Source organism: Podarcis liolepis (genome assembly GCF_965112155.1).
Source record: "Podarcis liolepis genome assembly, chromosome: 2".
In the NCBI taxonomy this organism is placed as follows: Eukaryota; Metazoa; Chordata; class Lepidosauria; order Squamata; family Lacertidae; genus Podarcis; species Podarcis liolepis.
The window spans coordinates 96,467,379-96,495,061 of NC_139555.1; the positions used below are offsets into that span (position 1 = coordinate 96,467,379).

General features: G+C 41.6%; 1 protein-coding gene and 2 long non-coding RNA genes across 53 annotated transcripts in view; 1 reads left to right on the forward strand and 2 right to left on the reverse strand.

Moving 5' to 3' along the window:
• Positions 1 to 4,696, reverse strand: part of LOC310702281 — an 18,288-nt gene extending 13,592 nt beyond the window's left edge. Inside the window, exon 1 of one of the 2 annotated variants that reach the window (XR_014523433.1) lies at positions 4,605 to 4,686. This is a non-coding gene — a long non-coding RNA (uncharacterized lncRNA). Of the gene's footprint in view, positions 1 to 4,604 lie in introns of both variants that reach the window. The other variant, XR_014523434.1, reaches the window with a different exon arrangement.
• Positions 1 to 9,859, forward strand: part of FOXP1 (forkhead box P1) — a 546,942-nt gene extending 537,083 nt beyond the window's left edge. For all 50 annotated transcript variants that reach the window (XR_014522962.1, XR_014522963.1, XR_014522964.1 and 47 more), the window contains one exon: positions 4,639 to 9,859. Coding sequence is in view for 47 of the 50 variants with exons in the window: in XM_083491883.1 (XP_083348009.1) it covers positions 4,639 to 4,783 (145 nt within the window). In the remaining 3 variants the exon portion in view is untranslated. The remainder of the gene's footprint in view (positions 1 to 4,638) is intronic.
• LOC310702111 lies at positions 7,570 to 27,683 on the reverse strand. The gene is made up of 3 exons (XR_014523251.1): positions 26,753 to 27,683; positions 26,170 to 26,368; positions 7,570 to 7,751 (listed from the first exon to the last, which is right to left on the reverse strand). It is a non-coding gene; the product is annotated as an uncharacterized lncRNA (long non-coding RNA).

Genomic DNA, 27,683 nt, shown 5'->3' on the forward strand with positions numbered 1-27,683 from the left:
AGTAGAAATCACTTCTCCGCTGGGGTAGGCCAGCAGAAAGGGCTGATAAAGAAACTCCAGTTCTTTCTCTGAAGTCTAGACAATGGGTGATTCACTCAAGGCCTCTCTTTGCCTAATTGGCTAGATCTTCTTTCCTAAATGTCAGTCACTGATATATGACTTCATTCTTCCACTAAAAACACTGAGAGGCAGGAGCAGGTTAGTTTCTCACAACACAAATTAGACTAGTTCCTGCATGGTTTGCCTTGTATCTGTAGGTGCTAGGAACCTCCAACCCCCCCAAAAAGAAAAAAAAGAATGAGAGCTGGGAATCCAAGGATTATGGTTCACCCAGGGAGGGCATTTCCCTCTGCTCAAGACAGTTTATACTGTTAGCTGGATATAATTATCCACCAGCATTCAAAGCAAAGGTATTGGTACCATCCTAGGTAGTTACTTCTACTGAGCACCTTGTACGGTGATATTCTTCTTTTCCTTTACAAAATATACTTCCCTGCCATAAAGTAAATTGTTTTTAACAATTCCAGTAGGTGTATCCTTTAAACTTTATCACAAACTATAGAGTGCCTTGTTAACATCACAGCTAAGCAAGTATAACACTCCTGCAGAAATCTTACTGCCATCCGATTCACTGCTTTTCTCTATAATACACTGAAAATCCTTCTAATCTCTCCTTACCCCTCCACTCCACTCTTTTGAAACATTAGAAAGTAGTCACATAATTACAGCTTGGGGACATAACACTTTCATCCTGACATGCTCCAAAGGTAGCCACAAAGCAAATTGTTCCATGCTGTGTGCGCCACTAGAGCACAGTGGCTTTAAACAACAATCAGCTTTATTAAAAACTCCTCTCTTCCCAGAATGGACAAACAAAAGAATTACTCGGATGTAAACAGAAGGGAAAGTTGCACTCAGTGAGGTTATTTATAGTTAACCCCTTCAAAAGAAAGAGTCATGTAAGTTAAAAGGAATGACTGGGAATTCTGGTACTAAGGAAGGAAAAGCAAAGTCTTTTTAAAAACTCCCAGTACTAACCTTTGGAGACTACCTTTCTTTTCTTTCTGTTGTCTCTTCCCCACCCCCCTTCCCAGCTGTAACAGGACTTATAAGACTTTTATATAGGAATTCTATACCATGTGGAACATATAAAATATTCTGCTCTTCAACTCTGAAAAGTTATGGGGTTTTGAGTAATGTGTGAACCAATGCTTCTTTCATTTTCACATTTCTCAATGGTATCCTAGCCCAAAAAAAGAATGTGAGTATTCTCAGATTGGTTATTTTAGGAAAGCAGTGCTTCTCTGCGGACAGGATATATACTCAAGTTATTGTAGCATATGGGGACGCAAATGAAGCCCATTGTCCCATCTAATATGGCATTGCCAACTCTGATTGGTGGTGGCTTTCCAAAGACTTGGATAGAGGTTTTTCATGCCCATAATTCTACCTGAAATGCTTTAACTGGAGGTGTAGGGAATTGAATCTGAGACCTTATAAGGAGCTGATGTGCTTTGAACGTACAGTGGTGCCTCGCAAGACGAAAAGAATCCATTCTGTGATTCTCTTCGTCTAGCAGTTTTTTCGTCTTGCGAAGTAAGCCCATTGATGGATTAGCAGATTAGCGCTATTAGCGGCTTTTAGCGGTTTATCTGCTGATCGGATCAGCTGATAAGTGGCTTAGCGGCTTAGAAAAAGGGGGGGAAAGGGGAAAAAAACCCGCAGGAACTCGCAAGGCATTGTCGTCTTGCGAAGCAAGCTCATAGGAAATTCGTTTTGCGAAGCACCTCCAAAACGGGAAACTCTTTCGTCTAGCGAGTTTTCCGTCTTGCGAGGCATTCGTCTTGCGGGGCACCACTGTATAAGCATGAGAAGGCATGCGCTCTGAACCTGTGCTTTGGTGGCTTTTTGCCCAATATCACATATACATTTTATAATTATGGTTATCAACGAGACTTTCTGTTGAAGAGAACTAAAAGGGAGTATATGTCAGATTCACAGTATGAATGTTTCACAGCTACCATTTCCTCTGCTTTGAGGTCCATTCTAAAATGCAGCCTTTGTTGTGGATGTTGAAGGAGAAACAGGTTTTCCCTTCTCTCAAATCTTGGTTCCCATCTTTCTGAACTCTCTTCAACCTGGTGAATACAAATCCGCCCTGCTAGGAACATAGCTTGCCTTTGGTGCAAGCAGAAGAGGACCCTTTTTCTGGGGCCACTTTAAAGGTGATGCTGCACCCATGTCTCTCACAAGCACTTGATGGAGGTTTTCAAAATCCATTAGGTTAAGTATATTTCTGCTCAGCAACCCTAACGTCCAAACACACAGATCAGAAATGAACCTTTAACCCTGTGCAGCTATATCTGGTGCCTGGATTCAGCACCTCCTGTGATACAGCAATGCCAAGCTGCAAGGGAATGCAAGCATATAAATAGGAGAATTACACACAGAGAGATTTCACATATTCACTGTTAAATTTGACAACACAGGATTATTCCTCCATGCCATTCACACATAATGTAAAAAGTTTCAGTAGGAAAATGTTACATGTGATTTTAAAAATCTATATAGAAAGCTGTGGATCTAGCCAAACAGATCTTGTGTTTCTCAAAGCAGTCATAAAAACCACCCATGAGAGGCAGTCCTTAGTAGTCTAGGAAGTAGTTCCATCACTATAAGGGTACAATGAAAGTGCCACAGGTTGACTGGGGTGTTGTTTATAGTGCATTTTGCTGCCTCGCGTTACGAGCAACTGCTATATAGTTCACGTTTCCCTACAGGCTTTCATAAACTAAATAACTCAGCAAAAGGATCATTTCTTCCCGGTGATCCTTTTCAGGAAAAGCTGTATGTTGAGGCAAATGCCTCTGTCTTGATGTAGCAATGCACAGTTCAAAACCCTGAACTGGATGAAAGATTTGAGGTGCACTTGACACATCTGGAGAGTTTCAAAGCCCCCTACTAATATTAATGAATGTTTGCATTTCATTCATTTCAGTTTCTGAAACTATCATGTGGCTTGCTTCCCTTTTGGCAGCTAAATGGGCTCTTCTCCTTCTCATGGTGCGATTCCTGGTTTCACACCAAGTGGCTGTTGCTGATCAGTATAACAACAGGCAATTCTACGTGTGTGTGTTTTCTGGGGTTGTGTCATTCCCATCCACTCAGAACGTCCCAGCTATTTCAAACCACTTCAAAGTGAAAGTTTACATACTGGATTTTTTATTTTGCCTTGCCAAATTAAAAGGGTTAGATTTCGTTTACTGCAACATCCAGGGTTGCGGGTTATAAATCAAGAGAGACTTGGAGCTTACCCCTTACTTTATTTTCGGGGATTGCTTTAAACATCAGTTATTTACAAAGGAAACTGGATTTTCCTTAACGGGTTGTATTATTACTGTTCACATGATATTGCCAATAAAATCTGATTCCCTTTTATAAAGTCTCTTTAACAAGACACTGCTTACTTGCTGGGGTATTTTACATATCAAAAGCTACCAAACAACAAAAAAGAGGAAGGTAATTTGTATTTGTAAAGGGGTTGTTGTGAATATGATTTACGGACAACATTTTTCAATTGTTATCATGCCCGTTTTGTATAATCAACCCTTGTTCCCCCATGGGTTATTCACGTGCTATTCTATAATGAGAAATTTGGCAGATCTCATCTCTTTAGTGCATCCTTAGTGCCCACCACGAGCTGAGGATCATGTTCTGCCTTGTTTACAGCTGACAGCGTTATTATTCTCATTAGGACTCTGCTTTCTTATCATATTGTTGTGTTGAGCGAGCCTTTTCCTCTCCGTTTGTGTTTCCTGGCAGGGCTTTTCTTCCCTTATTGACAGTTTGTAAAAATATGCATTAATTTGGAGTTTAAAGCATGTATCATGGTGTCTCTTTGCTGTGTTTGCTTGAAGTTGATTAATGATAGAACCTCACTTGGGGTCGTCCTCTGGAGACTTGCCTCACAGGTTCTGCATGTTAACTAGAGAAGCAGAACACACAGTAACCGATGATTAGCCCAGCCTCCAGAAGCTCAGTGGGCTGATAAACCACTGTTTTGCTTTACAGATGCTTATTTCATTTATTTATCCGAAGATTGTATTAATCAAGCTAATGTGTCACTCGAGAGCATTTTCCCTAAATCCCACGAAGAAACCTTAAAGAAGCAAAGGCTTGCTTCCTGGTTTTGTTTTCTATTGAATCTTGGCGTTCTTAGGATTTCTCTACCCCCACTCCCCCGTTGCCCTTTGCCGCCAAACTAAGATTCACAATGTGACATGTATTTGTGAAAAAACAGGCGGGGGGGGGGGGGGGAGAGCTGTGCTCCATATCAACCGTTAAAAAGGGGGAGAGTTTCAAGCACCTTAGGATCTCTCCCCCTTTGTCATTTTCCCCGTTTGGTAGGAGAGATTGTATTTCCAGGTTCTTGGAAACCTTTGAAAAAACAACCCCAGTTGCTATAAAATGATAGGTGTTTTAATTATACAAAAATAGGTGCTTTATTCTAAAGAGCTGAATAACCTTTTTGAATTGTGGGTCACTTTTTCTAACCCAAACAGGGTTGGTGGTTGTTGTTGTTTTTTAAGTAATTAATTGCTCACCAACATTTCCTCTTTCCTTTTCTTATGTTCACAGGCACCCGGTTCATGTTAAAGAAGAACCATTAGATCCAGATGAAAATGAAGGCCCGCTGTCCTTAGTGACAACAGCCAATCACAGTCCAGAGTTTGACCACGACAGAGATTATGAAGACGAAAATGTAAATGAGGACATTGAATGAATATGTCTGTGATGTGATCCTGCAAATGAAGATCACGGGGAGGGAGGAAAAAAAACATATACTTCAAAATTAGCTGTGAAATCTCTCCCCATTATTGTACAGTCTGGAGGAAACACTTGGTCCATTTTGACAGCTATAAAGTACGTTAACTCTTAGTGCCATCAAGTATCCCATTTGGGAGTATTTTTGATTTTTCTACTTTTTGTTGAAAAAAAAACACAAAACAAAGGAATTTGTACTCTGTGCATTGGATGGACTTGTTTGGTACTTGGGATTCCCTCTCACAGTCAACATCAGTGTTGTAAATTTGTTCAACCAATTCATTTATCCACAATTTGGCAGCAGACTTTGGACTGCAATTCTTCCAATTTGGGACACCGAAGACATCAAGCTGAGCATGTACACATAATTGCAGATCAAGCCTTTGCCCAGATTTTGAGGATTCCAATGGACAATATTTGCACAGTATCGCATGTTGATTATCACTGCCTTCACTTTTTCTTTCTTTGCTTCCATTTGGGATGGGGAAGTCGTGTGCGTGTGTGCACACGTGCATCTACATGTGTGTGTGCATAAGTGTGTGTGTGTACTGAAGAGGGGTTAAAAGAAAATTCTCCCAATTTTTTTAGTGTATAACTTTGATTTCCCCCCTACTTCTCCTACACCATTTTAAGTTCTGACCTCAGGCCTCAACTGGCCAGAGCCTTTTGAGGCTTAAATGTTTTCTGTACTTTTGTGATGAATGTTAATAGGTGTTTTTATTATACAAAGCTGAATGTCCTTGGAATTGTTTGTAGTTCTTTTTCTACCATTCATTCCAGTTTCCTTCAGATGCCATCATGTTTTCTTTAGCTATGGAAAACATTCCAGTTTGGGCTATATTCCCACTCCTCACCCCCCCCCCCCAAAAAAAGAAAAAGGTTTCAAAAGCTGCTGTAACCGTATGCAAAGATATCTTTGATCAGAAAGAAAGGTAGTTGCAAGAATTGAGAATGAAAGGCAAACCAGCACAAAACAGTATATAGGATGCGGTGCAAATTCATTCCACAGAGCAGTGTATGTTGTTATCATCGTTCAGAGTTTTGTTTCTGGGCTTTCATTTCTTTTTTTGCAGTAATGGTAAATATTTAGTAACACAAACTTTTAACAGCACAAAAAACACTGAACATACACCATACAGGGTTTTATTATGTCAGAAATGAATATAATCGTGGAAAGCTCTTAGCCTTTTAACCTGAGTTTCTGGGACATCAAATGCTTCTGGAATATCTAAAATACCAATCTGCCTATACGTATTTTCGATTCACGTTCGAAAGTGGGCACTATGGGAGCATTGTATGTGATTAAACAGTTTGAGAATTGACTGGTGGTATCCATCAGCTTGAATACAATTTAGGTTTTGGATTCAACTTCTAGGGAAGGCCCACTAGTTGTAAAGTGTTAATAATTTTAACTCTGCAAACTGCAGTTAAGAACATTACACAATACTATACCAACCAGTATCAGAAACTGACAACTTGAAACCTGTGGGTGAATTAGCACTGTTGCAAGTTGCAGCATTCTTCAAAGCAAATGCGGGCAGGCAGCTGCTGTTAGAACATTGGTACCCATTGATCACATCTAAACACTTTCCATTCTCCAGCCACTTATCCGTAACTCACTTATTTATGTCGGACTATAGCTTTTTAATTTCAAACGCCTTTCTGTTTTTTTTTATTTATATTCTACTTTTGTACCTTTCCCCCTAAAATTACCAAAGATATTACACAAAGGTAAATTATGTTCTCTGTTATATGCTTTATCTTATGAAGCCAAATATCCTCTTATTGTTGATCAAAGGAGGTGAAAGAATTTAGAAGCAAATGTCAAGATACGGGCTATGGCTAACCTGAGAAGGGAAACTGCTCCTTTATTAGAGTCTAAGTTAGAAGACCAAGTAGATTGCTGAACCAAAGTTGTTGTTGTTTTGGTTTTTTGTTTTTGTTTGTTTTTGTTTCTTTACAGGGACCAAATGTATTTCTGTAAAGAAAGACCTTTTAAGGCTAAAGCTATGGAATAGTATTAAGTGAAGGGAGCATGTAAGGACAGCATTTCATCCTGAGAAAACAGGAGAGTAGTCTAATTTTCCTGCAAAACAAAGGAGACGCTTACATAATATTCAGAAGAACTCTCGCAACTTAGACTGAACCATATAATAGTATCAAGAATTTTATTTTCTAACCTTTTGTTTGGTCTCTGGCCTATTCACTTTTGTTAAAAGCAAATTGCAAGGCAATTTCTGTTTAATTTGCTTTAATCTGTGCACAGGACCTTAGAGTGATTGTGACTGTTGTTGTGTTTGGGGGTTTTTCCCCCTTTGAAATTTGGTCAGCATCTTCCACGCAGAATAACACTCCTGTCCCCTTGTAAACTTTGGTACCATTCAAGTCAATGGGAGATTTTTGCCATTAACTTCAACTGGATGCAAGTTGCTGCATCCTTTACTGACAGTGAAATATATAAAAACACAACTTCCCACCCACCCCCCTATTCCTGATTTTGTTTTAATTTAAAGGAGGGCAGTCTGTGGTCATTTGAAACATTTTGGAAACAAACCGTATTCAGGCAGCGCCATGGCGTGCAGGAGATGGCCAGGGGGGATCACAAGAAGCGATCCCTGTGCTTCAAAACTGAGTGGTTTTGCTGGTTAGCTTGGTATTCCAAAAGGGGATAAAAATCTGGTAGATTAGTTCATTCTCAGCATGTGTAGCTAGACGAGTAAAGATAACAGCATGAGAAACTGTTAGTACGCATACCTCAGTTCAAACTGTTAGGGAATGAGTAATTTTTTTAAAAAAAACCTACATTTCACTCAGTTGCACTTAGTTATATGTCTTGCATGCATAGTCTAAAGACTGTAGCAAAATAATAAAAGAGAAAATGAAATAATAAAAAATTAGACTTACCGTATCTTGCAGGTATCACAGACCTGCAGAAGAACCAAGAGAAAAATCTCAGGCTTTACATCAAGCAAACTTTGCTATTTTTTACAAATTTCTGATTCTGTGTCCCTTTCAATAATAACAATTGTTCCTATAGGGTGGGGTTTATTATGTTGTACATATATAGCCCAATGTGTCTCTGTGATCCTTTTTGTCTTTTGGTGGGTGGGATGGGGCGGCAGGGGAAAGAAATGGGGGGGGAGGGAGAAGGTCCTTTTTTAATAAAAAAAAATATCATTCCTCAAAAGGAATAAATGCATACCTGTTAAAACACCCTTTGCTTTTTGTGCAACTGCTTTATATAAACTATACTTTTAAAAAATGCTTTGGGGAAAAAATCCTACTGTATGTAATGGAATTGCAGAATATGCTGCACATATATTTTATTTAGTTATCCTTGCTTTAAGACTATTGGATGACATTTGCTGACATGTGGGAGAAAATCCCAAACTCTTTGTTTTGGTTTTGGCAGATTCCCCCCCCCCCCTGGCTTCTAAAATGTAACATAGATGACAAATGATTCCCAACCCCCCTGTTATGGATCAAATCATCTTTGTACAGGTTTTTTTGTTGTTGCTGTTGTTGCTGTTATGCTGTTTTGTTTTCATTTTAAATACTTTCCCTGCCCCTTCTGTTATTTCTCTACCACTGCCTATTTCTGGCTGTCTTAAGGGGCAGGGAAAAGTTGTTTCAAAAAAATGTTTTCTCCTCCTGCAGTAAATACTTTGCATGATGAATTCCAAGGTCACACTTTCAAAGTTTTATCAGTGAAGTAGTGATTAATAATGGAGAGTGTCAAAAATTATTGAACTTTTGTATAAAAAAAAAAGAAATACTTTACAAGGTGCCAAGATGTAAAGACAATTTGTTACATGCTCTGTTTTTATTTTATTTTCTCTCAAAAGAAAAGCGTACATTATGAAAGTAGTACAGGTAAACCACTGTCAGGAATGAGAGTCGAAGCCTACCTTATCCATACACACACACACACAAAATAAAAACCTCTCCATGGAACTGACTGAGCTCTCTTCCCTCCCCCAGCTGAGCTCGGCTGTCAGCTCTGATCACCTGTTCCAGAGCAAAAGGCAGGGATGGAAGAGGGGAAAGTCTTCCTCCCCACATAGACTCCAAATGCAGCAACGTGTCTGCAGTTTTCTGCTGCATTTGCAGACCTCTAGACGGAAATGAATACCCTGCATGTACCCCTAAGGGCTGGATGCAGCGGGTTCTCTTAGCAACTTCTTGCACCCACAGTAGAAAGAGTTCCATAGCCAGAACCCTCTTTTTGTGTAAAGCTCATCCCTTCTCTGGATTCGGACAACACAGTTCAAATGCTTAAAACCTGCTGGATTTCTACATTTGACCAGAGGCAGAAGAAAATGGTGGGGGGGAAAGAATCAAGGCTTATGTTAAACTTCAGTAAGGAAATACAATAAATAAAAATGTTTGATTCTCCTTTCGGAGAGCCCAGCCATAGCACCCATGATCAGCTTATCAGGGGTGGGAGAAGGAGGAGATGGGGAGGGGGTATGAATCTACGAATAATACAAATCATTAGATATTTTATATATAAATATATATATAAAAATATATCAAAGTTTAAAAAAATAATTTTGAACTGTTGTAGTTTTCAGAATGCTGACAAGCTACGTTCCTTATAGCATGGAGAATGTGTTTTAAACTCTTTTGGAAAGTTTTGGTATCTTTTTTGCTTAACGTACTTTTTAGATGTCGCGGAAAACTAATTTATCATTCTTAAAAGTCTTTGAGAGTTACATTTGCAGACCCGTTCCACGTTTTTAAACAGGCCCAGAGTTAGTAACAGGATATCTCCTTCCCAAAAGCCTTGATGAAAATGGTACAGTCCAGACTGTTAGCATGGTTCTTCATGTGTATGTGCTGCCAGTAACAAGATTCCCCTTTTTTTGTTTTGGTTTGGTTTTTGAGGCATACAAGAAACTCATTCCTTACATCAACTGTAATTCCATCATTCCATGTCTGTTGATGCAGACAATAAAATGTTGTGTAGTCAGTACTTATTACTGACATTATAGCATTCTCTAATGCAATAAAAGTGCTGGTTGTTCACACTGGTGATATTTGTTGCCATGGGCCATGTGTTTTTTGCTTTCCCTGTATGCTGGTGCCGCACTCAAATATACCACACCTATGTCTACTTGTACCCTTGGAAGTTCATCAGCAGGAGCCTTCCAGCCATTCATAGCTTTAACGGGAGGTGGTGTCCTTCATTGGCACAAGCAATTTTTTAAAATTTTTGTTTCCATGTCGGGAAGGAATACAGTGGGTGAAGGTGCCAGTTTTTAATCAAGTCGTTGCCTTAAAACCAAACTTCACTAACCATGCAGACTCTGTACCCACCTACTGAGAAAATACGATCAAAACCATCACTTAGACCATGATCCTTTTCACATTTTCCTTGGTGCAAGTCCCAATGAACTCGGTGCCATCCTAAGCTGCCTACTTAAAAGACCTGCTGTTACCCTAGTAAAAACCTGGGAACTATTTATGGATTTACCCTGAAAGATTAAAAAAAGGAACAAATGCAGTAAAACAAAATTGAAGTGCAACTGGCTAACTTGTAAAGCTTTTCCAAATTGTCAATGCAAATACTTCTGTTATTCATTCAAGCCCAGAACAAACTGATGGCAAAAAACCAAACAAAAACCTTAGACCATATATATGAATGAACAGTGGTGTGGGACTTTTCAGCATGGTACTGTTACAAGCCACCCCAATCTCCGCCAGGCGGTAGCAAGAGATTCCAGGGGTCTTGGCACTTAACCAGGGTTGCTTCTCCATTGGGAAATTGAGGCACAGTGGAGACTAATGTCTTTAAGAAATACGGTTACACATATTCGCACCTGACACCTTCAAAGGAGAACATTACACCCCAAGAGTGTCTCCTTTGAGTGGCTCCTCTCATAGCTCCAGCAAGTTTGGGTTCAAAGCAGCAACCAGTCATGATCGGCAGCCAGCCTCTCTGGATTTGGGTTCACTTTTCTCACACGATGCTCCTCCACTAATGCCAGCAGCTGCCATTTCATGCAGAAGGACACTTTTGGATCCAAAGTCACTATCAACATGCCAAGTCAAGAGTTACTCTGTGCAAACGGTTCCCTCGCTCCTGTTTATCTGATCTTCTGATTATGTGCATCTTCCGAGTTTCCCACAGGCCATTCAGATTAATGAAGTTGAAGAGTCATGCTGTGAGCTCACAGCAGTTCCATTGATTTCAGTACCATTGGTTTTGGCATAAGTCCTTCACTTAAGAAACACAGATGCTTTGCAAAACTTGATGGCCGATACATTAGGCCACTCTTCAAGAGCCTCATTGTCCCTATAGGCAAATTGTAAGGAGGGAGTACAGTCCTCCCACCTCTCTTTGAGTAAGCATACGTTTATCTTCTACATCAAGGAAAATAAAAAAGTGTTTAATAACTAGCAATAGCAGGAACTAAAATTTCAGAGAAAAGCATTTTCATGAATAATTCATTAAAATTTCACATCTGCAAGATTAGTCATCCAAATAAAATGCTAATGTCAAAAACATGCACCGTCTATAATATTCTCATCAAGCAATCTTTTTGCATATAATGATAAATGCTTGAATTAGTAGAAATGATTTTATAAAAATACTCTATCATAACATTAAATGGATGGGGAAAGTTATGTTAATTGATGTCAATAGCGTATTGAACTATTATTGATTTTTCATCAGCTGATGTAACAGCAATGTTATTAGCAGAAATTAATAGGTAATGCACCTTTATGGCTACAATAATACTGGGAAACCGTCCTAGATCTATCTACCTTCCTTTCATTCCTTATAGTAGATTTTAACTTTTTTCACAAATAGTGTATTTTACACTATGTATATCTAGGGAGAAAATTCTCAATTTATTTCACCTGTCAGTTGCAATACAGTGAGTAAAGTAAATTTGTCTACAGAAGACCATAACACTGCAGCGTTCATAATGCTACATTATCAATGCTCTCCACTGCTGGATTTAGCTGCAACAGGCATAGGCAAACTCGGCCCTCCAGATGTTTTGGGACTACAACTCCCATCATCCCTAGCTAACTGGGCCAGTGGTCAGGGATGATGGGAGTTGTAGTCCCAAAACATCTGGAGGGCCGAGTTTGCCTTTGCCTGAGCTACAACATCAAGGCAGAGCACATGCTTGGCATGTCGAAGATCCCAAGGTTCTGTCTCTGGTGTCTCCAGTTAATAGGAGCAGGTGAGCCCACAGGAAGTTACTGCCAGTCAGAGTAGATGACTGGGCTAGACTGACAAGTAGACTGACCTGACATAATACACCTTTGCATATTCCTAAGTAAACTGAATTCCCCTTTGGTAGAATACATGCTTATACATTCTCTTCAGCATCTACAGGTGGGCTGAAAGGGAAGGTGTGAAGTGGGCCAGGGGACCAACAAAAACAGCTCTTTTTGCCACCGGTTCCACTTTCACAGAAACCATTTCCCCCTCCATAACGTCATCTGTGCCAGCTCTGCATCATGACATAGAGTATTGCAGTATTGGCTTGGACAGGGAGGAGTGGTGGGCTTCATTGGTGATTGCCCTCTCCATTCCCCAAAAGCTATCTTGGTTGGGATATTGTTACAAAGGTAGCGCCTCCACCCATCTCTGCCGAACAGTGCATGAGATTCCAGAGGGCTCCCGGCACTCACCCAGGGTTATGTTCCCATTGAGAAGCAAGACTTGGTGGAGGCTGTCATGCCTTTAAGAAACATGGTTTAATTACACATATTGACACCTTAGTTCAGATGAATGACAGCTCTCTTGGCTGCTGCCCTTCAGCTCACGCATGGTGTTCTTCCTTTTTTCTAACAGAAAAACCACCACTCTCCTGCCTTTCTCCTTTCAAGCCCACAACGACTTGAATAACTTACCCTGTGGTTCTGTTGAACCCAAGAATATGAGAAGCCTGGGCACGTGAACCAGGGACTAACTGAATTCCAGGAAATTTCAGCCATGTCCTTGGGACTAAAACTTCGCTTTTCGTTGTCTGAAATGGATGCACAACTAGCTTGTTGATCCTTTGCATAATTGAAATGATGTGGAATGAGCTATATGAAATCATAAATGATTGCTCCTGAAGACTCAACACACAATTTCGAACTAACGAAGCACTAAATTAACATATCCAGATCACGGTACCATTATTGTGGAACACCATGCTGTTTTCATTGACTTCGGTACTGCTATGAACAGCATAAATTTAAGTATTTGCTACTCTTATTTATTTACTTAGCTCCCTTTAATCCTTACGTTGCAGCAACTGGGAAGAACACTCCTCTCGTTACAGCTGCTGAGATAAGTCAGTGTAACTTAGCCAGGATCTTATGTACTTCTGAAAGCAAATAATGCAACAGCAGTGCAGACAACGGATTAGAAGATAGCAACTCCAAAAGCCGGTCCCTCAGCAATGACTTACAATGAGGGGAAATAAAGAGTGTTCCCTCAAAAACAGCTGGTGGGGGCATACCCAATCCTCACCAAGAACTCTTGGGGCAACAGGGTCTTTGCTAGGGATTTGGATCCCCCCCCCACGTACCAAATGGGGTGCAGGTTTCACTTCCCTGCTTTGACAGCTGCCCTGGTGCACAGGGCATCCAATGCCATATGGGCATTCAGTGAGGAGACATCTGAACCTTCAGGAAACTGAAGTGAGTCTCCGATTCAGGTCTAAAGACTGAAGTGCAGTCCGGTGCATTTCTTCTTCTGTGCATACACAAGAATAACTTATGGAAATGTACAATGAGCAGCATGAAGAAACGCTGCAGCTAGTAGAAAGGTGGAAGCGCTTACGAGTCAGAAACTAGAATTGGTAGACGATCCTGAACAAAGACAAAATGCTATTGGTGGAAGCCTCAGTTAAAGGATACGGAAATTCCTTGCTGGGTGTTTTCGAAAGCATGACCAACATAACAATTGATATGCATGTAACACTAACCCTAGTAAGCATGAATGGTGCACAGTTGGAAAACCGTGGCCACTTTGCTCCTTCACCACTCCCTCCGCTGTTACACTATCATGAGTGAAGCCATGGTTTGGTTTACTGTTAGATGAGAACTGGGGTTCGTGGTTTGTCTCCCACGAGGCCTCCTGGGCGTGACATCAACTTCATCATCAACATGACCTCAAGGGCATCAGCTTGTGACAATGTACACCTGTTTGTAGGGAGTAATGTATCCAGGCTCGTCTTTCCTTTGACCAACAATGTCAAAGCTAACACCAATGGCAAGCAGCTGTTGCAGGAGTACAAAAGAATGCAAATGCAAAGTTGCAGCAGAACACACACACTGCTCTGGATCAGGGCCCACGTGGCCAACACCAAATTAAATAATGCTAAGTTCCTGGGCCTCACACACAACCAAGTTAATCAGTTACAGTGGTGCCCCGCAAGACGAATGCCTCACAAGACGGAAAACTCACTAGATGAAAGAGTTTTCCATTTTGGAGGTGCTTTGCAAAACGAATTTCCTATGGGCTTGCTTCGCAAGACGACAATGTCTTGCGAGTTCCTGCTGGTTTTTTTCCCTTCCCCCCTTTTTCTAAGCCGCTAAGCCGCTTATCAGCTGATCCAATCAGCAGATAAGCCGCTAAAAGCCGCTAATAGCGCTAATCCGCTAATCCTTCAATGGGCTTGCTTCACAAGACGAAAAAACTGCTAGACGAAGAGAATCACAGAACGGATTCTTTTCGTCTTGCGAGGCACCACTGTATACTGAAACTACCAAAACAGACAGACACAATCCCCAACCTATTCACAAGCTCTTTATTTTACAATCTCATTTATCTCCATATGTGTCAAATAGCCATATCATTTTACTCTAAAACATTAACTACTTTCTGTTCTTTAAAATCAGCGCCAGCATGTACTATAGATTTCTGCCAGAATCTGAACAACTACGTTAATATCGGAAAGCAATAAACAAAAAAATAATATTTTTGAACCTGACCCTATGTATAAAGAGTTGACAAGTTAAAGCTGCCTCTCAAAATGGTCAGAAGCAAATTTCAGAATGAACAACAAAAGCTGCAGCAAGATGTTCAAGGCTTCAAACACCTAGCCCGTAAAATAAACCTCTCCCCGCACACATCGTTATCCAAAAATAAATGCAAATAATTATTAGCCTCACCCCCTTTTTTTTTTTTTAAATCCTAGGAGCCCCCACCAAATAACTATGGATGTCAACTGATTAAAAAAATGCATGGTATATCAGTCTTTTAGCTCTTTGATGAAATAATAAAGTGCTTTCTCTTTGCTTTTTGCGGGTGGGGTTTTTCATAAATTTCATCCTGGTCTGCTTTGATGCTGATTTGGTAATGCTTGTGCTGGTTCTGTGTTTATTGATTGCATTGTATTTGTGCCTTTTAACTGATTTTTGTGAACCGCCCAGATGACTTTGGGTGGTCTAGAAATGGCATAACGAAATAGATAAGACCGGGACTTGCTTCTGAGTAGGTATGCACTGGATTGCAGTGCAAAGCTAAAAGCTTTCAGCCCTACATAGATTAATGCTCGATTCCTTAAATACTTTACAATGTCACTTTAACATGCACAAAGGAATGCATTCTAAGAAAGTGACCGCAACTACTACTTATTATTATGTTGAGTGGTTGACATTAGCCCGTGTGTGCGTGTGCGTTTATATGCAAAATAACAGTTCTAGAGCTTTGAAAAGCAGTTCAAGCGCATTATTTTACTGACTTATGCAATAACCCTGAAAGGTATATCAGTGTTATCGTCTCACTATTGTAGCTGGGATGCTGAGGGACAAGGAGCAGCTTTTATGTCATCTAGGGAGTGGTGGTGGCAAGCAAGATTTGTTCCTTAGTCTCCAAAGCACAAGAGCTTTGATTCCTTTGTTTAAATTCAAAACATATACACTGTAAATTGTAAAATGAGCATAAATGTAAGGATTCAGCCACACACGTCTGAATGGCAAGGAACATTTTTGCAAAATCATCTGGTGATACTGACTCTGCGCATAATGCAGCAATCATGTTTATTTGGATGTAATCACAGAAGTCGGAAAACCATTTTGTCTTCAAGTTCTAATGCTAATTTGAAGGTAACTGTCCTTTCAAAGATTAATTCCACTCAAAGCAATAATCATTATTTACCAGAGTTTGATGGTTTTATCACTCATCATTTTAGCAAATTTCCATTGAAAATGCTAAAATGGTTCGTCATAAGGCACATAACTGCTTTAGCTGTAAAAATGACCAACACAAGTGCCTGTACTCAAACATTAAATTATACTGTAATTAATAAAGACAGTTAAACTGTCTACTAGCAACAGCAATTTAGGTAGCCACATTTGATTGGCTATAAATTGTAACTACATTAAAATTCCAGAAATATTAGCAATATGGATTGCTTGATGGAAATAGGTGCTGATCACCAACACTCCTGTTTTATAACAGAAGCCCAGGTCATGTTGGCCACAAAACGGGTGCGCGAAGATCAGGCCTAAGCACTTTTAATCTTGTGAAACAAGCAATTACAAATAGTTGCATCGATTTGTTAAAAAGCTTTAGGTGACATAAATTGTTTCCTGTTTAGCTTCTGGCTCTGATACATAAATGTCAGAGAGTCTAATATTAATTAGGGTCAGGGAACAACAAGGGTCGGCTACTGTGGCTTATGATCAGGGCTGCGTCAATCGTTTTGTATGTATGAGAAAAGGCAAGGGGAGCTAACAGACAATGCTGCTCTGGTTCAAAGCACCCGCTGCCTTAGAAAAGGCCCAAAGAAACAGAGCTTTGACTTTAAAGAACAAGTGGTGCCTGGTCACGTAGACCAGGGTATAGTTTGAAATCTTAGTTGCAGCTTTGACTTGCCATGTTAACTTGGGAGAGTCTCTTTTCCCCCTGGGCCTCAGATCCCCATCTTTAAAATGGCAATAATAAATCGCTTCATAATGGTTGTCATGAGGAAAACATGGGAGTTGTTGCTACTGCTGTGTGTGCACATCCGTAACTGAGTGAGCATGCAAGCAAGTATGAACAGACTTGGGGTAGCCAATATGGTATCCACCAAATGCAGCTCCCATCATCCTTGACAAGAAGGCATACTGGCTGGGACTACTGGGAACTGTGGACCACATCATCACGAGGGCACCACTTTCAATGCCCCTGGTCTAGACGTTACACTAGCTCTAAAGAACTTCACTCCTGTGTTGAGTTGCACCCTGTCCTGCTGCTGTCCATATCATTTACTTGTCGTGGCTTCTTAAGGGAAAAGAGTCGTAGCTCAGGGATGCATGCAAAAGATCCCAAGTTCAATCTCTGACATCTCCAGGGAGGCCTAAAAGCATTGGGGAGTCGCTATCAGTGTTGACAGTAGTACTAGGCTAACTGGATCCATGGTCTAATTCAGTATATGGCTGCTTCCTATGTCTTTGTCATGCTTTGAGTTTCTCACCCCTTGCTAGCAAACGCCACCGCTGTGGACTGCAGACAGTGAAGCTCACAGTAACAGATCTGGCTCCTATGATGAGTTGTACAGAATGATTAAGCTGCCGGATGTGGGCAATGTATAGGCTTCTCCCTGGAGTGAGTGTAACATCTAGACTGGGTGATATTGGAGGCATAAGACATTTTGCTTGTATAGGTAAAGTAAAGGGACCCCTGACCATTAGGTCCAGTCGTGGCCAACTCTGGGGTTGTGGCGCTCATCTCGCTTTATTGGCCGAGGGAGCTGGCGTACAGCATGACTAAGCCACTTCTGGCGAACCAGAGCAGCGCACGGAAACGCCGTTTACCTTCCCGCTGGAGCGGTACCTATTTATCTACTTGCACTTGACATGCTTTTGAACTCCTAGGTTGGCAGGAGCAGGGACCGAGCAACGGGACCTCACCCCGTCGCAGGGATTCGATCTGCCGACCTTCTGATTGGCAAGCCCTAGGCTCTGTGGTTTAACCCACATCACCACCCGTGTCCCTTTGCTTGTATGTGGCTGCACATTTCTGCCTGTGTACAACCTGGCACCCACACAGCTCAATGGTTAATGGGGAATACATATCCAGATAGGCATATGCAGTGCACCCCGTCCCTGCCAAGCTGCACCCTCACTGGTACACACAGGCCACCTCCCTCACTTGCAGATAGGTGAAGTTGCTACCTAACCATGTGGGAAGCCAATCTTACGCCTGCCATTTTTGACTGCGGGGCAGTATTCCGTGAGGAGCTGCACATGTGCACAAACCAGGCACATAATTGGTTGGATGAGACGCTCACACAATAGATGATGCTCTAGGATTCCAGAACAATAATATCACGTGGGGAGTCATTACTTCAGGGCGTATTAATTTCACGCTTCCGTTGGATAAATCACAGCTCTTTTCATATAACGCTGGATCCCATAAATACTATTTTTCTAAAAAACAACAACAGTTCCAACAAAAATACTGTTTATAAAATGGCCCTTTTGCTTCACAAAACACATCACTTCTGCATGTGGAAATTAACCTCATTTTATCGTCTGGAATGCATTTGAAGACTTCTATGCTAATTTTTTTTTTAAAAAAAACTTTCTCCCTTCTCCCCTAAGCGGAGCGGCGCAGGTTATTTACTCAACATAAATCAAATGTATCATGTACAATGTTTTCTTTAGATTGGTGGGCAACAGAGAAAAATACAGTTAAAAAAAATCTGGAGAAAATTTATTAAATATGATTTTCACTGTAATAGAATATTAATGGAACCCAATGCTCATTTCCCATTAAGCTGATCTCTTTTTAATACACACATGCTTTTTATTATTTTGCACTCATGCGAAAATTCCACATTCAGAGACTTTCCATCTACTTAGGAATGTCTCTGGCGAAGGCAGAGTAAGAAATATTGAACCGGGGCAGGCGGGGGGGGGGGGCAGGGAGAGGGAAGGCAACAAATACCTAGTGATAAGAGGTAGTGCACCACAGATAAAATAAAGCCAAAAAAAAAATGCCAATGAAATAACAAAGGGTAAAAAGCATTCAACCCAGGAAGGGAAGCTACAGAAACAATTATATTTTAAATCCTCTTTTCTTTCTCTGCTACTGCTTAGATGAAAATGTTTGATTTGCAACATAAAAGATTCATTAATTACCACTTCAATATTTAAAGCTATTTTTCCGACTAACAGGAGCAGATAAAGCACTGCAATAAAACCACTAATAAAAATTGGAAAATACTTCTAACGAAGTTTACCAGGGCTGGGGAATCCTCAGGCTCAACGGTTCTCAAAAACTTTTTTCACATGAAAAGTGATAGAAGCTCTCCAGTTATAAGCAGCGCTAACCGGAACTAACCACGAACACCTCTCTTGTTCTCTTAGAATGGCTATGGCGGCCAGTTGAGAGGTGTTGAAACTGAGTTCCTGCAAGTTCCAGATGGAAAAAGGCCTGGTTAATAATAATAATAATAATAATAATAATAATAATAATAATAATAATAATTCTACTACTATCCTGGCTTCTGCTTATGGATCCAGTTCTTGGATTCTCAGCATGCAGAATTCCAATCTGCAGCTCCCAAGCCACTGGGTCATTCTCCAGGATCAGATCCCATACTCTGAGCTCATATTCCTCCTACCAACCCTGCCAAGAGGTCTCTGTGGGGCAATTATTATCATCATATAGACTTGTTAGTTTCTTGCTACCTGGAGGTCTCTAAGTGACTTACAACACATTTCTGCTTCATGTGCCGCCTCCACAAGAGGCCCAGAAGGCAGCAACAGAAAAAATGGGCCTTTTCTGTGGTGGTTCCCCACTTGTGGACTGCTCTCCCCAGGGAAGCTTGCCTGGCGCCTTTGTTACATATATTTAGGGGTCAGGCAAAAACATTCCTCTTCTCTCAGGCTTTTGGATGATTAAACAACCGATGACCTTTTAAACCAGGCCGGAGGTATAGAAACTCAAATCAATAATTATCATCATAATAATTTAAAACATAAATATAAAAATATCATATAAAAACAGAAAAACACAACCACCGTAACAGTCACAGGAAGCTTGGGCAGCACACTAGAAACATAATATTACCTTAGTCTCAAAAGCCTTGGAGCAAATATAAGTATTTAAATGGCACCAAAAAAATGTCAATGAAGGTGTTAGGTGTACCTCACTGGGGAGAGCATTCCAGAGACGGGAAGCTTTCTCCCTTGTCACCATTCTTGAAGAAGAAGAAGAAGAGGAGTTTGGATTTGATATCCCGCCTTTCACTCCCCTTCAGGAGTCTCAAAGCGGCTAACATTCTCCTTTCCCTTCCTCCCCCACAACAAACACTCTGTGAGGTGAGTGGGGCTGAGAGACTTCAGAGAAGTGTGACTGGCCCAAGGTCACCCAGCAGCTGCATGTGGAGGAGCGGAAACACGAACCCGGTTTCCCAGATTACGTGACTACTGCTCTTAACCACTACACCACACTGGCTCTCAAGGGTGACCTGAAGGAGATCTAAGCGTCTGGGTATGTTCATACTGGGAGGCTATATTGTGCCAAATAAATCGAAGGCCTGACTCAGTATTAAAAAAAAAAAGGTAAAGGACCCTTGACAGTTAAATTCAGTCGCAAACGACTCTGGGGTTGCGGCGCTCATCTCGCTTTACTGGCCGAGGGAGCTGACATTTGTCCGCAGACAGTTTTTCCAGGTCATATGGCCAGCATGACTAAGCCACTTCTGGCGAAACCAGAGCAGCGCATGGAAATGCCGTTTATCTTCCCGCCAGAGTGATACCTATTTATCTACTTGCACTTTGATGGGCTTTCAAACTACTAGGTTGGCAGGAGCAGGGACTGAGTAACGGGAGCTCACCCCGTCGCGGGGATTCGAACCGCCGCCCTTCCGATCGGCAAGCCTTAGGCTCGGTGGTTTAGACCACAGCACCACCCACGTCCTTATGACTCAGTATTAGGTAGCTTCAATAAGAAGCAGGGATGTCCCAATGGTAGCAGTAAACTTCTGTATTCTAGACATCCACATTCAAGCATACACCTTTCCTTACTTAACAAAAGCTGGCAACTTCTTCTTCCTACTCCTGAAAAGGTACAACTGTCATACGTCCAAATAGCACCTGAGAACCCAAGTCCATCTACCACCTGAGCCAACTTGCCTGAGCCATCTTGCAAGGTAGACAAAAATGTTATTACTCTGATGGGCACATAATAGATGAAACACTGTGGTGCACAACTGGACACCTTCATCTGCCCCAGCTGCAACAAAACATTTATCCACAGCCACAGCAGGCACTGTAACTCTCCAACAGTTTGTCTTCACCCCCGGAGGTGCACTCTTCCACTGTCTCCCAAGGCAGACAGATGCCAACCAAATGAACCCTCACTCAAGTTATTTGGAAGCTTCTGAGATTAATTCTATCTTGAAATAATATATGTTTCAATAGGACTGATTATTTGTTGCTTCTTTAAATAAAATGGGACAGATGTGTGGATAGTGTGATTCTAAACTCTAGTCACTAGGTGGCACTAGACTTTGTTGTATCTGAGTGGACTCAGGAGTTTCCTGTTACTCTTCTGTTCTTGTTTTTAGAGAGACAATGCCATTCTTCTCTAGTTCCCTGACTGGGGTATTAGACAGCTTTCCTCTCAGCCTTCTGTGGAAGTGTGGGACATTTTCCCAGACCTCTGAGTAGCCCTGCCATAATATAGGCTGCTTAATATTTTAATTGGAATGATCTTATGCATGAAATGTCCAGTTAATTTCCCCCCCAGCTCATTTTTGCCCACCCACTTTCAGAGTAAAGGCAGGCCCAATCTTAATGGACATAATTCTTTGGGAATCCATCTGATCATGCATGAGACCCATGCTACACGTTTATAGTTGCTTTGTAAAGCCTTAAGAATACAGTTGGAATGGCTATCACAATCAAACCACCCCCCTGGCGCTTCCTGGCTCTCGTTTATGGCTTTAACATTTGTAGAATGAGGTTTTGAATTGCTCGACGCAAAACAAAAACACATGATAAAAATCAGGTGATAGGCTGCTTACTGTAAAGTTCATTTCCCCTCCAAAGTCCTTCTTTAATTATGAAAGCTGCAGAATCCATTTCCTTTTGGTGTGCAAAAAGGTGTGTAATTAAACCATCAGCATAATACCTTTCTACATGTAAAACCTGCACTTATGAACTTTAACTGCTGAATAAAAATGCCTATTACATGACCATTAAGTATTATGAATAAAGCGAGTCATTGTAGTACTTGATTAATTTTTATGCACTAAGCTTTGTGTTCAGCAGAAATTTGATTTCCATTGGTATCTATATCCCAGAGGCTTATGGGGTTTTCTGGATCAGTCTCCCATCCCTTATTCCCTCTGAGTATACTGCTACTTTACATACATCCTAACCCTAACTCAGGAAGCTATGATCTCCAGTTGCTTTATTTCACTTCTCAACTTTTTTTCCCACCTTCCCATCACTATGATCCAACCAAATATAAGTGCGCCGTACTTAAATATTTACCAGCTTTGACAGGTACGACCTTTCCTGGAGCAGAGGACCTTGACCACAATAGTTCAGGCACCAGCTACTTCAAGACTGGATTATTGCAAAAGAGCAAGACCCTGCCAGCATACAACACCTCTGTTCAGAGCTCTGTATGATTTGGCAAACTGTTACCAGGCCAAGTTCAAAGTGTTGGTATACAAAGCCCTTAACAGCTTGGGGTCAGTTTACTTCTGGGTTCCATTTACCCAATATGTGTCCACTTGACCTCTTTGATCTGCAAGACTGGCAGTGTTACAGGTGCCACACAGTGCTCGCTCCATGTAAGACATCATTAGTTTAGTGTAGCAGCACCTAGACTTTGGAACCCCTGGCCTACTGACAGTTTCCTTTGCTGTATTATTTTTGGCATCTGCTTAAAACATTTTTGTTTAGGCAAGCCTATCCAGGCACACGTCTTACATCTCTTTTTAATTTTAATTAAAACGCTTTGTGGGGTTTTTTTAAATAAAAACTATTCCTTTTTAAAACTGCTTTTATTGATAATTTTCACATTACTTATAAGCTGCATGGAGGTTTTGTCACAATCAAGCAGTATATTTTGTTAAATAAACAAATAACAAATAAGCAAAATGCCTACACTGAAATAGGGGTTTTATGCTTGCAAGACAAAATCCCTTGCCCAGCAGATGTAACGGAGAACTACCACATCCAGACAATTGTTTGAACAAAATATACAGCACAGGCAGAGGTTGTGTTGCAGAACTGTTCTCAAAAGCCCATCTTTTCTTGCCTGCCAAATCATACAGAACACATACTTTTGAGCAAATTATTAAAAAGTGAGTTTTGCTGTATTGATCTTGGTTATTCTGGTATTGATCTTTATTTGCCTACTGTTTCCTGGCCTTGCTCCCACTTCTTGTACTTGCAGTGCACTGACAAATGTTCTACAGGATTTGTGGTGTATGAGAGCCAAGCTCTCTAAGGGCTTGAGGCAGAAACCATCATTACCCATTCAAATAAACCTGCTCAAGGCTCTTTGAGGTCCAGTGGGTAGAGTAATGGATTTGAGCTTTGAACATCTTAGTTCAACCTGCTGTTTAGCTCGTGATCTATAAAAACGGGTTACAACCCTAAACAGGATTGGCACTGCAAAGTAATTTACACACCCAAACCCTGCTCCAGAGAACATGAACTGTGCAGGGAAGCAGAATTCTACACATGTATTGGGAACTACAAGCGTTAATTTTAAAGTCGGTTGTGCATACAGACATTGAAATAATCTGTCATTATAAATAGGCTGCACACTACAACGGACATTCCCATCTACGTCTGGATATGAATGGACATTCTGATGTGCTCCAGATGTGTGGCAGATTGTGCTGAAAATTGCCTATCCATAATGCTATGGAGGGCAATGACAAACCTAGAGACATCACCTTGCTGACAAAGGTCCGTATAGTTAAAGCTATGGTTTTCCCAGTAGTGATGTATGGAAGTGAGAGCTGGACCATCAAGAAGGCTGATCGCTGAAGAATTGATGCTTTTGAATTATGGTGCTGGAGGAGACTCTTTAGAGTCCCATGGACTGCAAGAAGATCAAACGCATCCATTCTTAAGGAAATCAGCCCTGAGTGCTCACTGGAAGGACAGATCCTGAAGCTGAGACTCCAATACTTTGGCCACCTCATGAGAAGAGAAGACTCCCTGGAAAAGACCCTGATATTGGGAAAGATGGAGGACACAAGGAGAAGGGGACGACAGAGGACGAGATGGTTGGACAGTGTTCTCGAAGCTACCAGCATGAGTTTGACCAAACTGCAGGAGGCAGTGGAAGACAGGAGTGCCTGGTGTGCTCTGGTCCATGGGGTCACGAAGAGTCAGACACGACTAAACAACAACAACAATGCTATGGAGGTAACTTTCATGTAAAGTTCCCTGCAAGCTGCCATGAGGTCAGGAACTGAACCCCTGGGCCCTGCTGTGATAGCCTCCAGATAGATGTTTTTGACCTATTACTGAATCTCACCATCAGAAACATGTTTTGTTTCATCATTGTCTTGGCCTCTTGACTCTTCTAATAACCTGTTGTTGTTTTTTTTAATGTTTGTGTGCGCGCACACACATTTACTTGGATTCATTAACACCCCACAAAGAGGTCTTGCTTCTCCCATAGCCACAGCCTTGGATTCCAGCAGAAATCAGGTATGGTTCTGTCTCTGCCTTTCCTGCCTGCAGCTTCTAGCTCACACAACTCAGCTTCCCACTCTGACCTTTTGTCTTTCAAAGTAAGAGACAATAAAACAAATTGTCCAGTAGCACCTTAGAGACCACTTCTGAAGAAGTGTGCATGCAAATGAAAGCTTATACCCACAACAAACTTAGTTGGTCTCTAAGGTGCTGCTGGACAATTATTTATTTATTTCGACTGCGTCAGAACAACACAGCTACCTGCCTAAGTAAGAGACAGTTGAGGGAGGGCAGCCCACCCATTCCCCCTCTGGCACAGAGCCACTCCTTTTGTTCCCTTAATATCTCATCTTTAGTGAGCCATTACTAGGCTGGCCTGGCTATTCCAGTGACCGAACTTGTGCTAGATCCAGGAATTAGAAGGTTTGATTAGATTTTAACACCCCCTGGATCCAGGGATTAGAAGGGTCTGGCACTCCACGCCCCCCAACTCATAACATTATGTTTATTTTCACTATTCAAATCTTTTCCAAGTTTTGTCTCTTAAATGTCATTTCACCAATCTATTTCTTGAGCGAAAAAGCAGGTTGGAAAGCGGGGGAAGGGGGAGAGAGAGAAAGGTTTTCCCACTCCCAAGCGCGTGTCCCACTGTTCTGCTTCTAGATAAATGTTCAGTTCAGAAGTCTTGATGAAATTACCAATCAAGCTGCCTCTCAGCTTCACTCCGTCGTTATGTTTGTCTTAATCAGGTGGCTGGGGGAGCAATTTTTCATTTGCAGCAGGTGGTTGTTTACACATTAGATAAACTCCCATCCTTAGCAAGCCTTGGCAGGGGTGTTTGCGCTTTGCTTCAACATCTGCTGCTCCTTCTCTCACAAGCACACAGATCAAGGAACGCTCCCCCCCCCGGCTCCGCTGATGGAAATGATTCCTAGTTTAGATGAGCTGAAACACAAATGTCATGCTTAGCGGTAAACATTTGTGTTGAAAAGTTAGGGTGCAGCAGTAATTAGTTTTGCCCTGTTCTGATCCCCTCTCTTACCACCCCCAAAATCTGAGTTCTTTATATTTACTCCTTCAGGATTCCTGAGGTTAGTAAATTAAGAATGCAAACGGAAACAGAACTGGAACAGCCTCACAATTTTTTCAAGGCTCCCTTCCCCACCTTCTCTCACAAACTACTTGGTTAAATAGGCTGCCCTGTTCTAAACTGAATGGGCTTAGACTTGCAATCTGAAGACTCCCCGCCCCACAAGAAGAAATGGAGAGCTCCTGCACTTAACAGAGGCTCTGCAGCTGCAATTAATAACCTCGTCTCCTTTCATATTCTCTTTCACTGCTTGTGATCATGCCCTGTTTGTGAGCTTTCCTTGAGCATCTGGGTGATCCCTGTAAGAACAGAACGCTGGGCCAGAGAAACCTTTAATTTGGTGGGGTTCTTTTTATGCTCTTGTGTTCTTACCCTGTCATATTATATACATGGCACATCCTGCAGTGGAGATACCAGAATCGCACCTGAGCTAGAAACCAGCTGAGGCAATGTACAGGAGCATTAAAACAAGCAATATTCCCACCCTGATAAACATGTATCTTCAGCTGCATCTGCACAACAGGGTTTCAGCACTTGTGACCAGCAATGTTTTGCAAAGTGGTTTTGCTTGCAGCAACCCTTCCCAGAGGCAGCACACAGTTTCTGACCACAGTAAGCCTATTTCTCACCTCAGGAGCTTTGTTAAGAAGCTGCTGCACTCTTTCATTTAGCTTCTCCTGTCCCTGTGGCTGCTTGCTTAGGGCATGGACAGCTGACCTCAGTTCTTCTGCTTAGGCCCTCACCATCTCTGTGGTTCCACATGTCTCGAGAGTGCTTTCAAGTGCAAGATGTTCTCCACACGGCAGCCTTTCTCATATTGCGTTCTCCCTAAAGCCACAAATAATCCTGTTTCTGATCAGAGACTTCCAAAGGCCCAAGGGGTTTTAGCTCTGCAGTGTATTATGCGTTACTTTCACCCATTCCCTGAATGCCTGTAAATCTATCATATTCTCTCTTGGGGGGGGGGGGGATAAACACAACTCAATTTTTTACATTACTGCACTGAAATTTGTGTCTTCTCCTTCTGCAAACCAGAAGTTATAGTAAACCTTCAATGCTTACTCTCCCACCAAACACAACAGTATTATTTTTATTTTATCGGGTTTCCCTTCAGTCCCTGTGGCTCTCGGAGTTCCTGAATTTTCTCCCATTTTCTGCAACATTCCCATGCATTTGCAGGCTGGATGGGGGTTGTAAAAGCTCCATAGTTACCTTAGTGCTGTAGAAGCTGGTGTTTCTGCTGCTAGACTGAGACCAGGCTGCAGTTTTTGGGTTGAGGCCCTTCTTGCCCACAATACTCAGCTGCCCCCATTTCTGACACCCTTAACACCAGTTAAGGGTCAATATCTTAAAGCAAGAGATAACATAGTGGCCTTATTAAGTAACTTTACAACAAATGCTAGTTTCCTTCTGGAACCCTCTCAGCCAGGCAGGCTCCACCCACTCACACCCAGCCCTAGGGATCATCTCCCAACTCCCATCCCCATGTTTTTGTAAGGAAACGTCTCTAAAATTAATACAGTTACTACAGTGTGGCGACACAAGTGTGCAGTCATTCCTAGTGTTGGTTCTGATTTCCCCACGGTTCCTGGTATCTTCTTTCTTTTCAAGCCCCCAAGGGTCCCTTTGAGAAGGAACAGGACCTTTGTGGGAATGCAGCAGATGGTGCCTTGTGTAACTGAGGTGATTCTTATTCTCCTCTTTCTCTTGATCCATTTATCAGACAGTGATTAGAACAAGCTCTGACGTTTAGGAACACAGCAAGCAGCCTTATATATGCTCCATCACTGATCTACTGCCCTTCCCCAAGTCTTTCTCACGTTCCACATTTCTCTGTTGTTAGCTGTGTACACAGTATACCTTTAAAGCATATTTGAAGCATATTTCACTGCCCCCTCGCCCTCAAAGAATTCTGGGCATGGTAGTTTGTTAAGAGTTGCTGGAAATTATAACTGTGAGGGGTAAACTACAGTGCCCATAATCCTTTGAGGGGGAAATGTGCTTTAAAGATATAGTGTGAAAACAGCCATTCATGTGACGCTCTTTAGCCACACCTATTTTCTTGGTTCTCTGGTATTGCACGCCTTTAGTGAACAGGAGGCCATTACTCATGAGCTGAGCTCACTCTGGATCAACTGAAAAG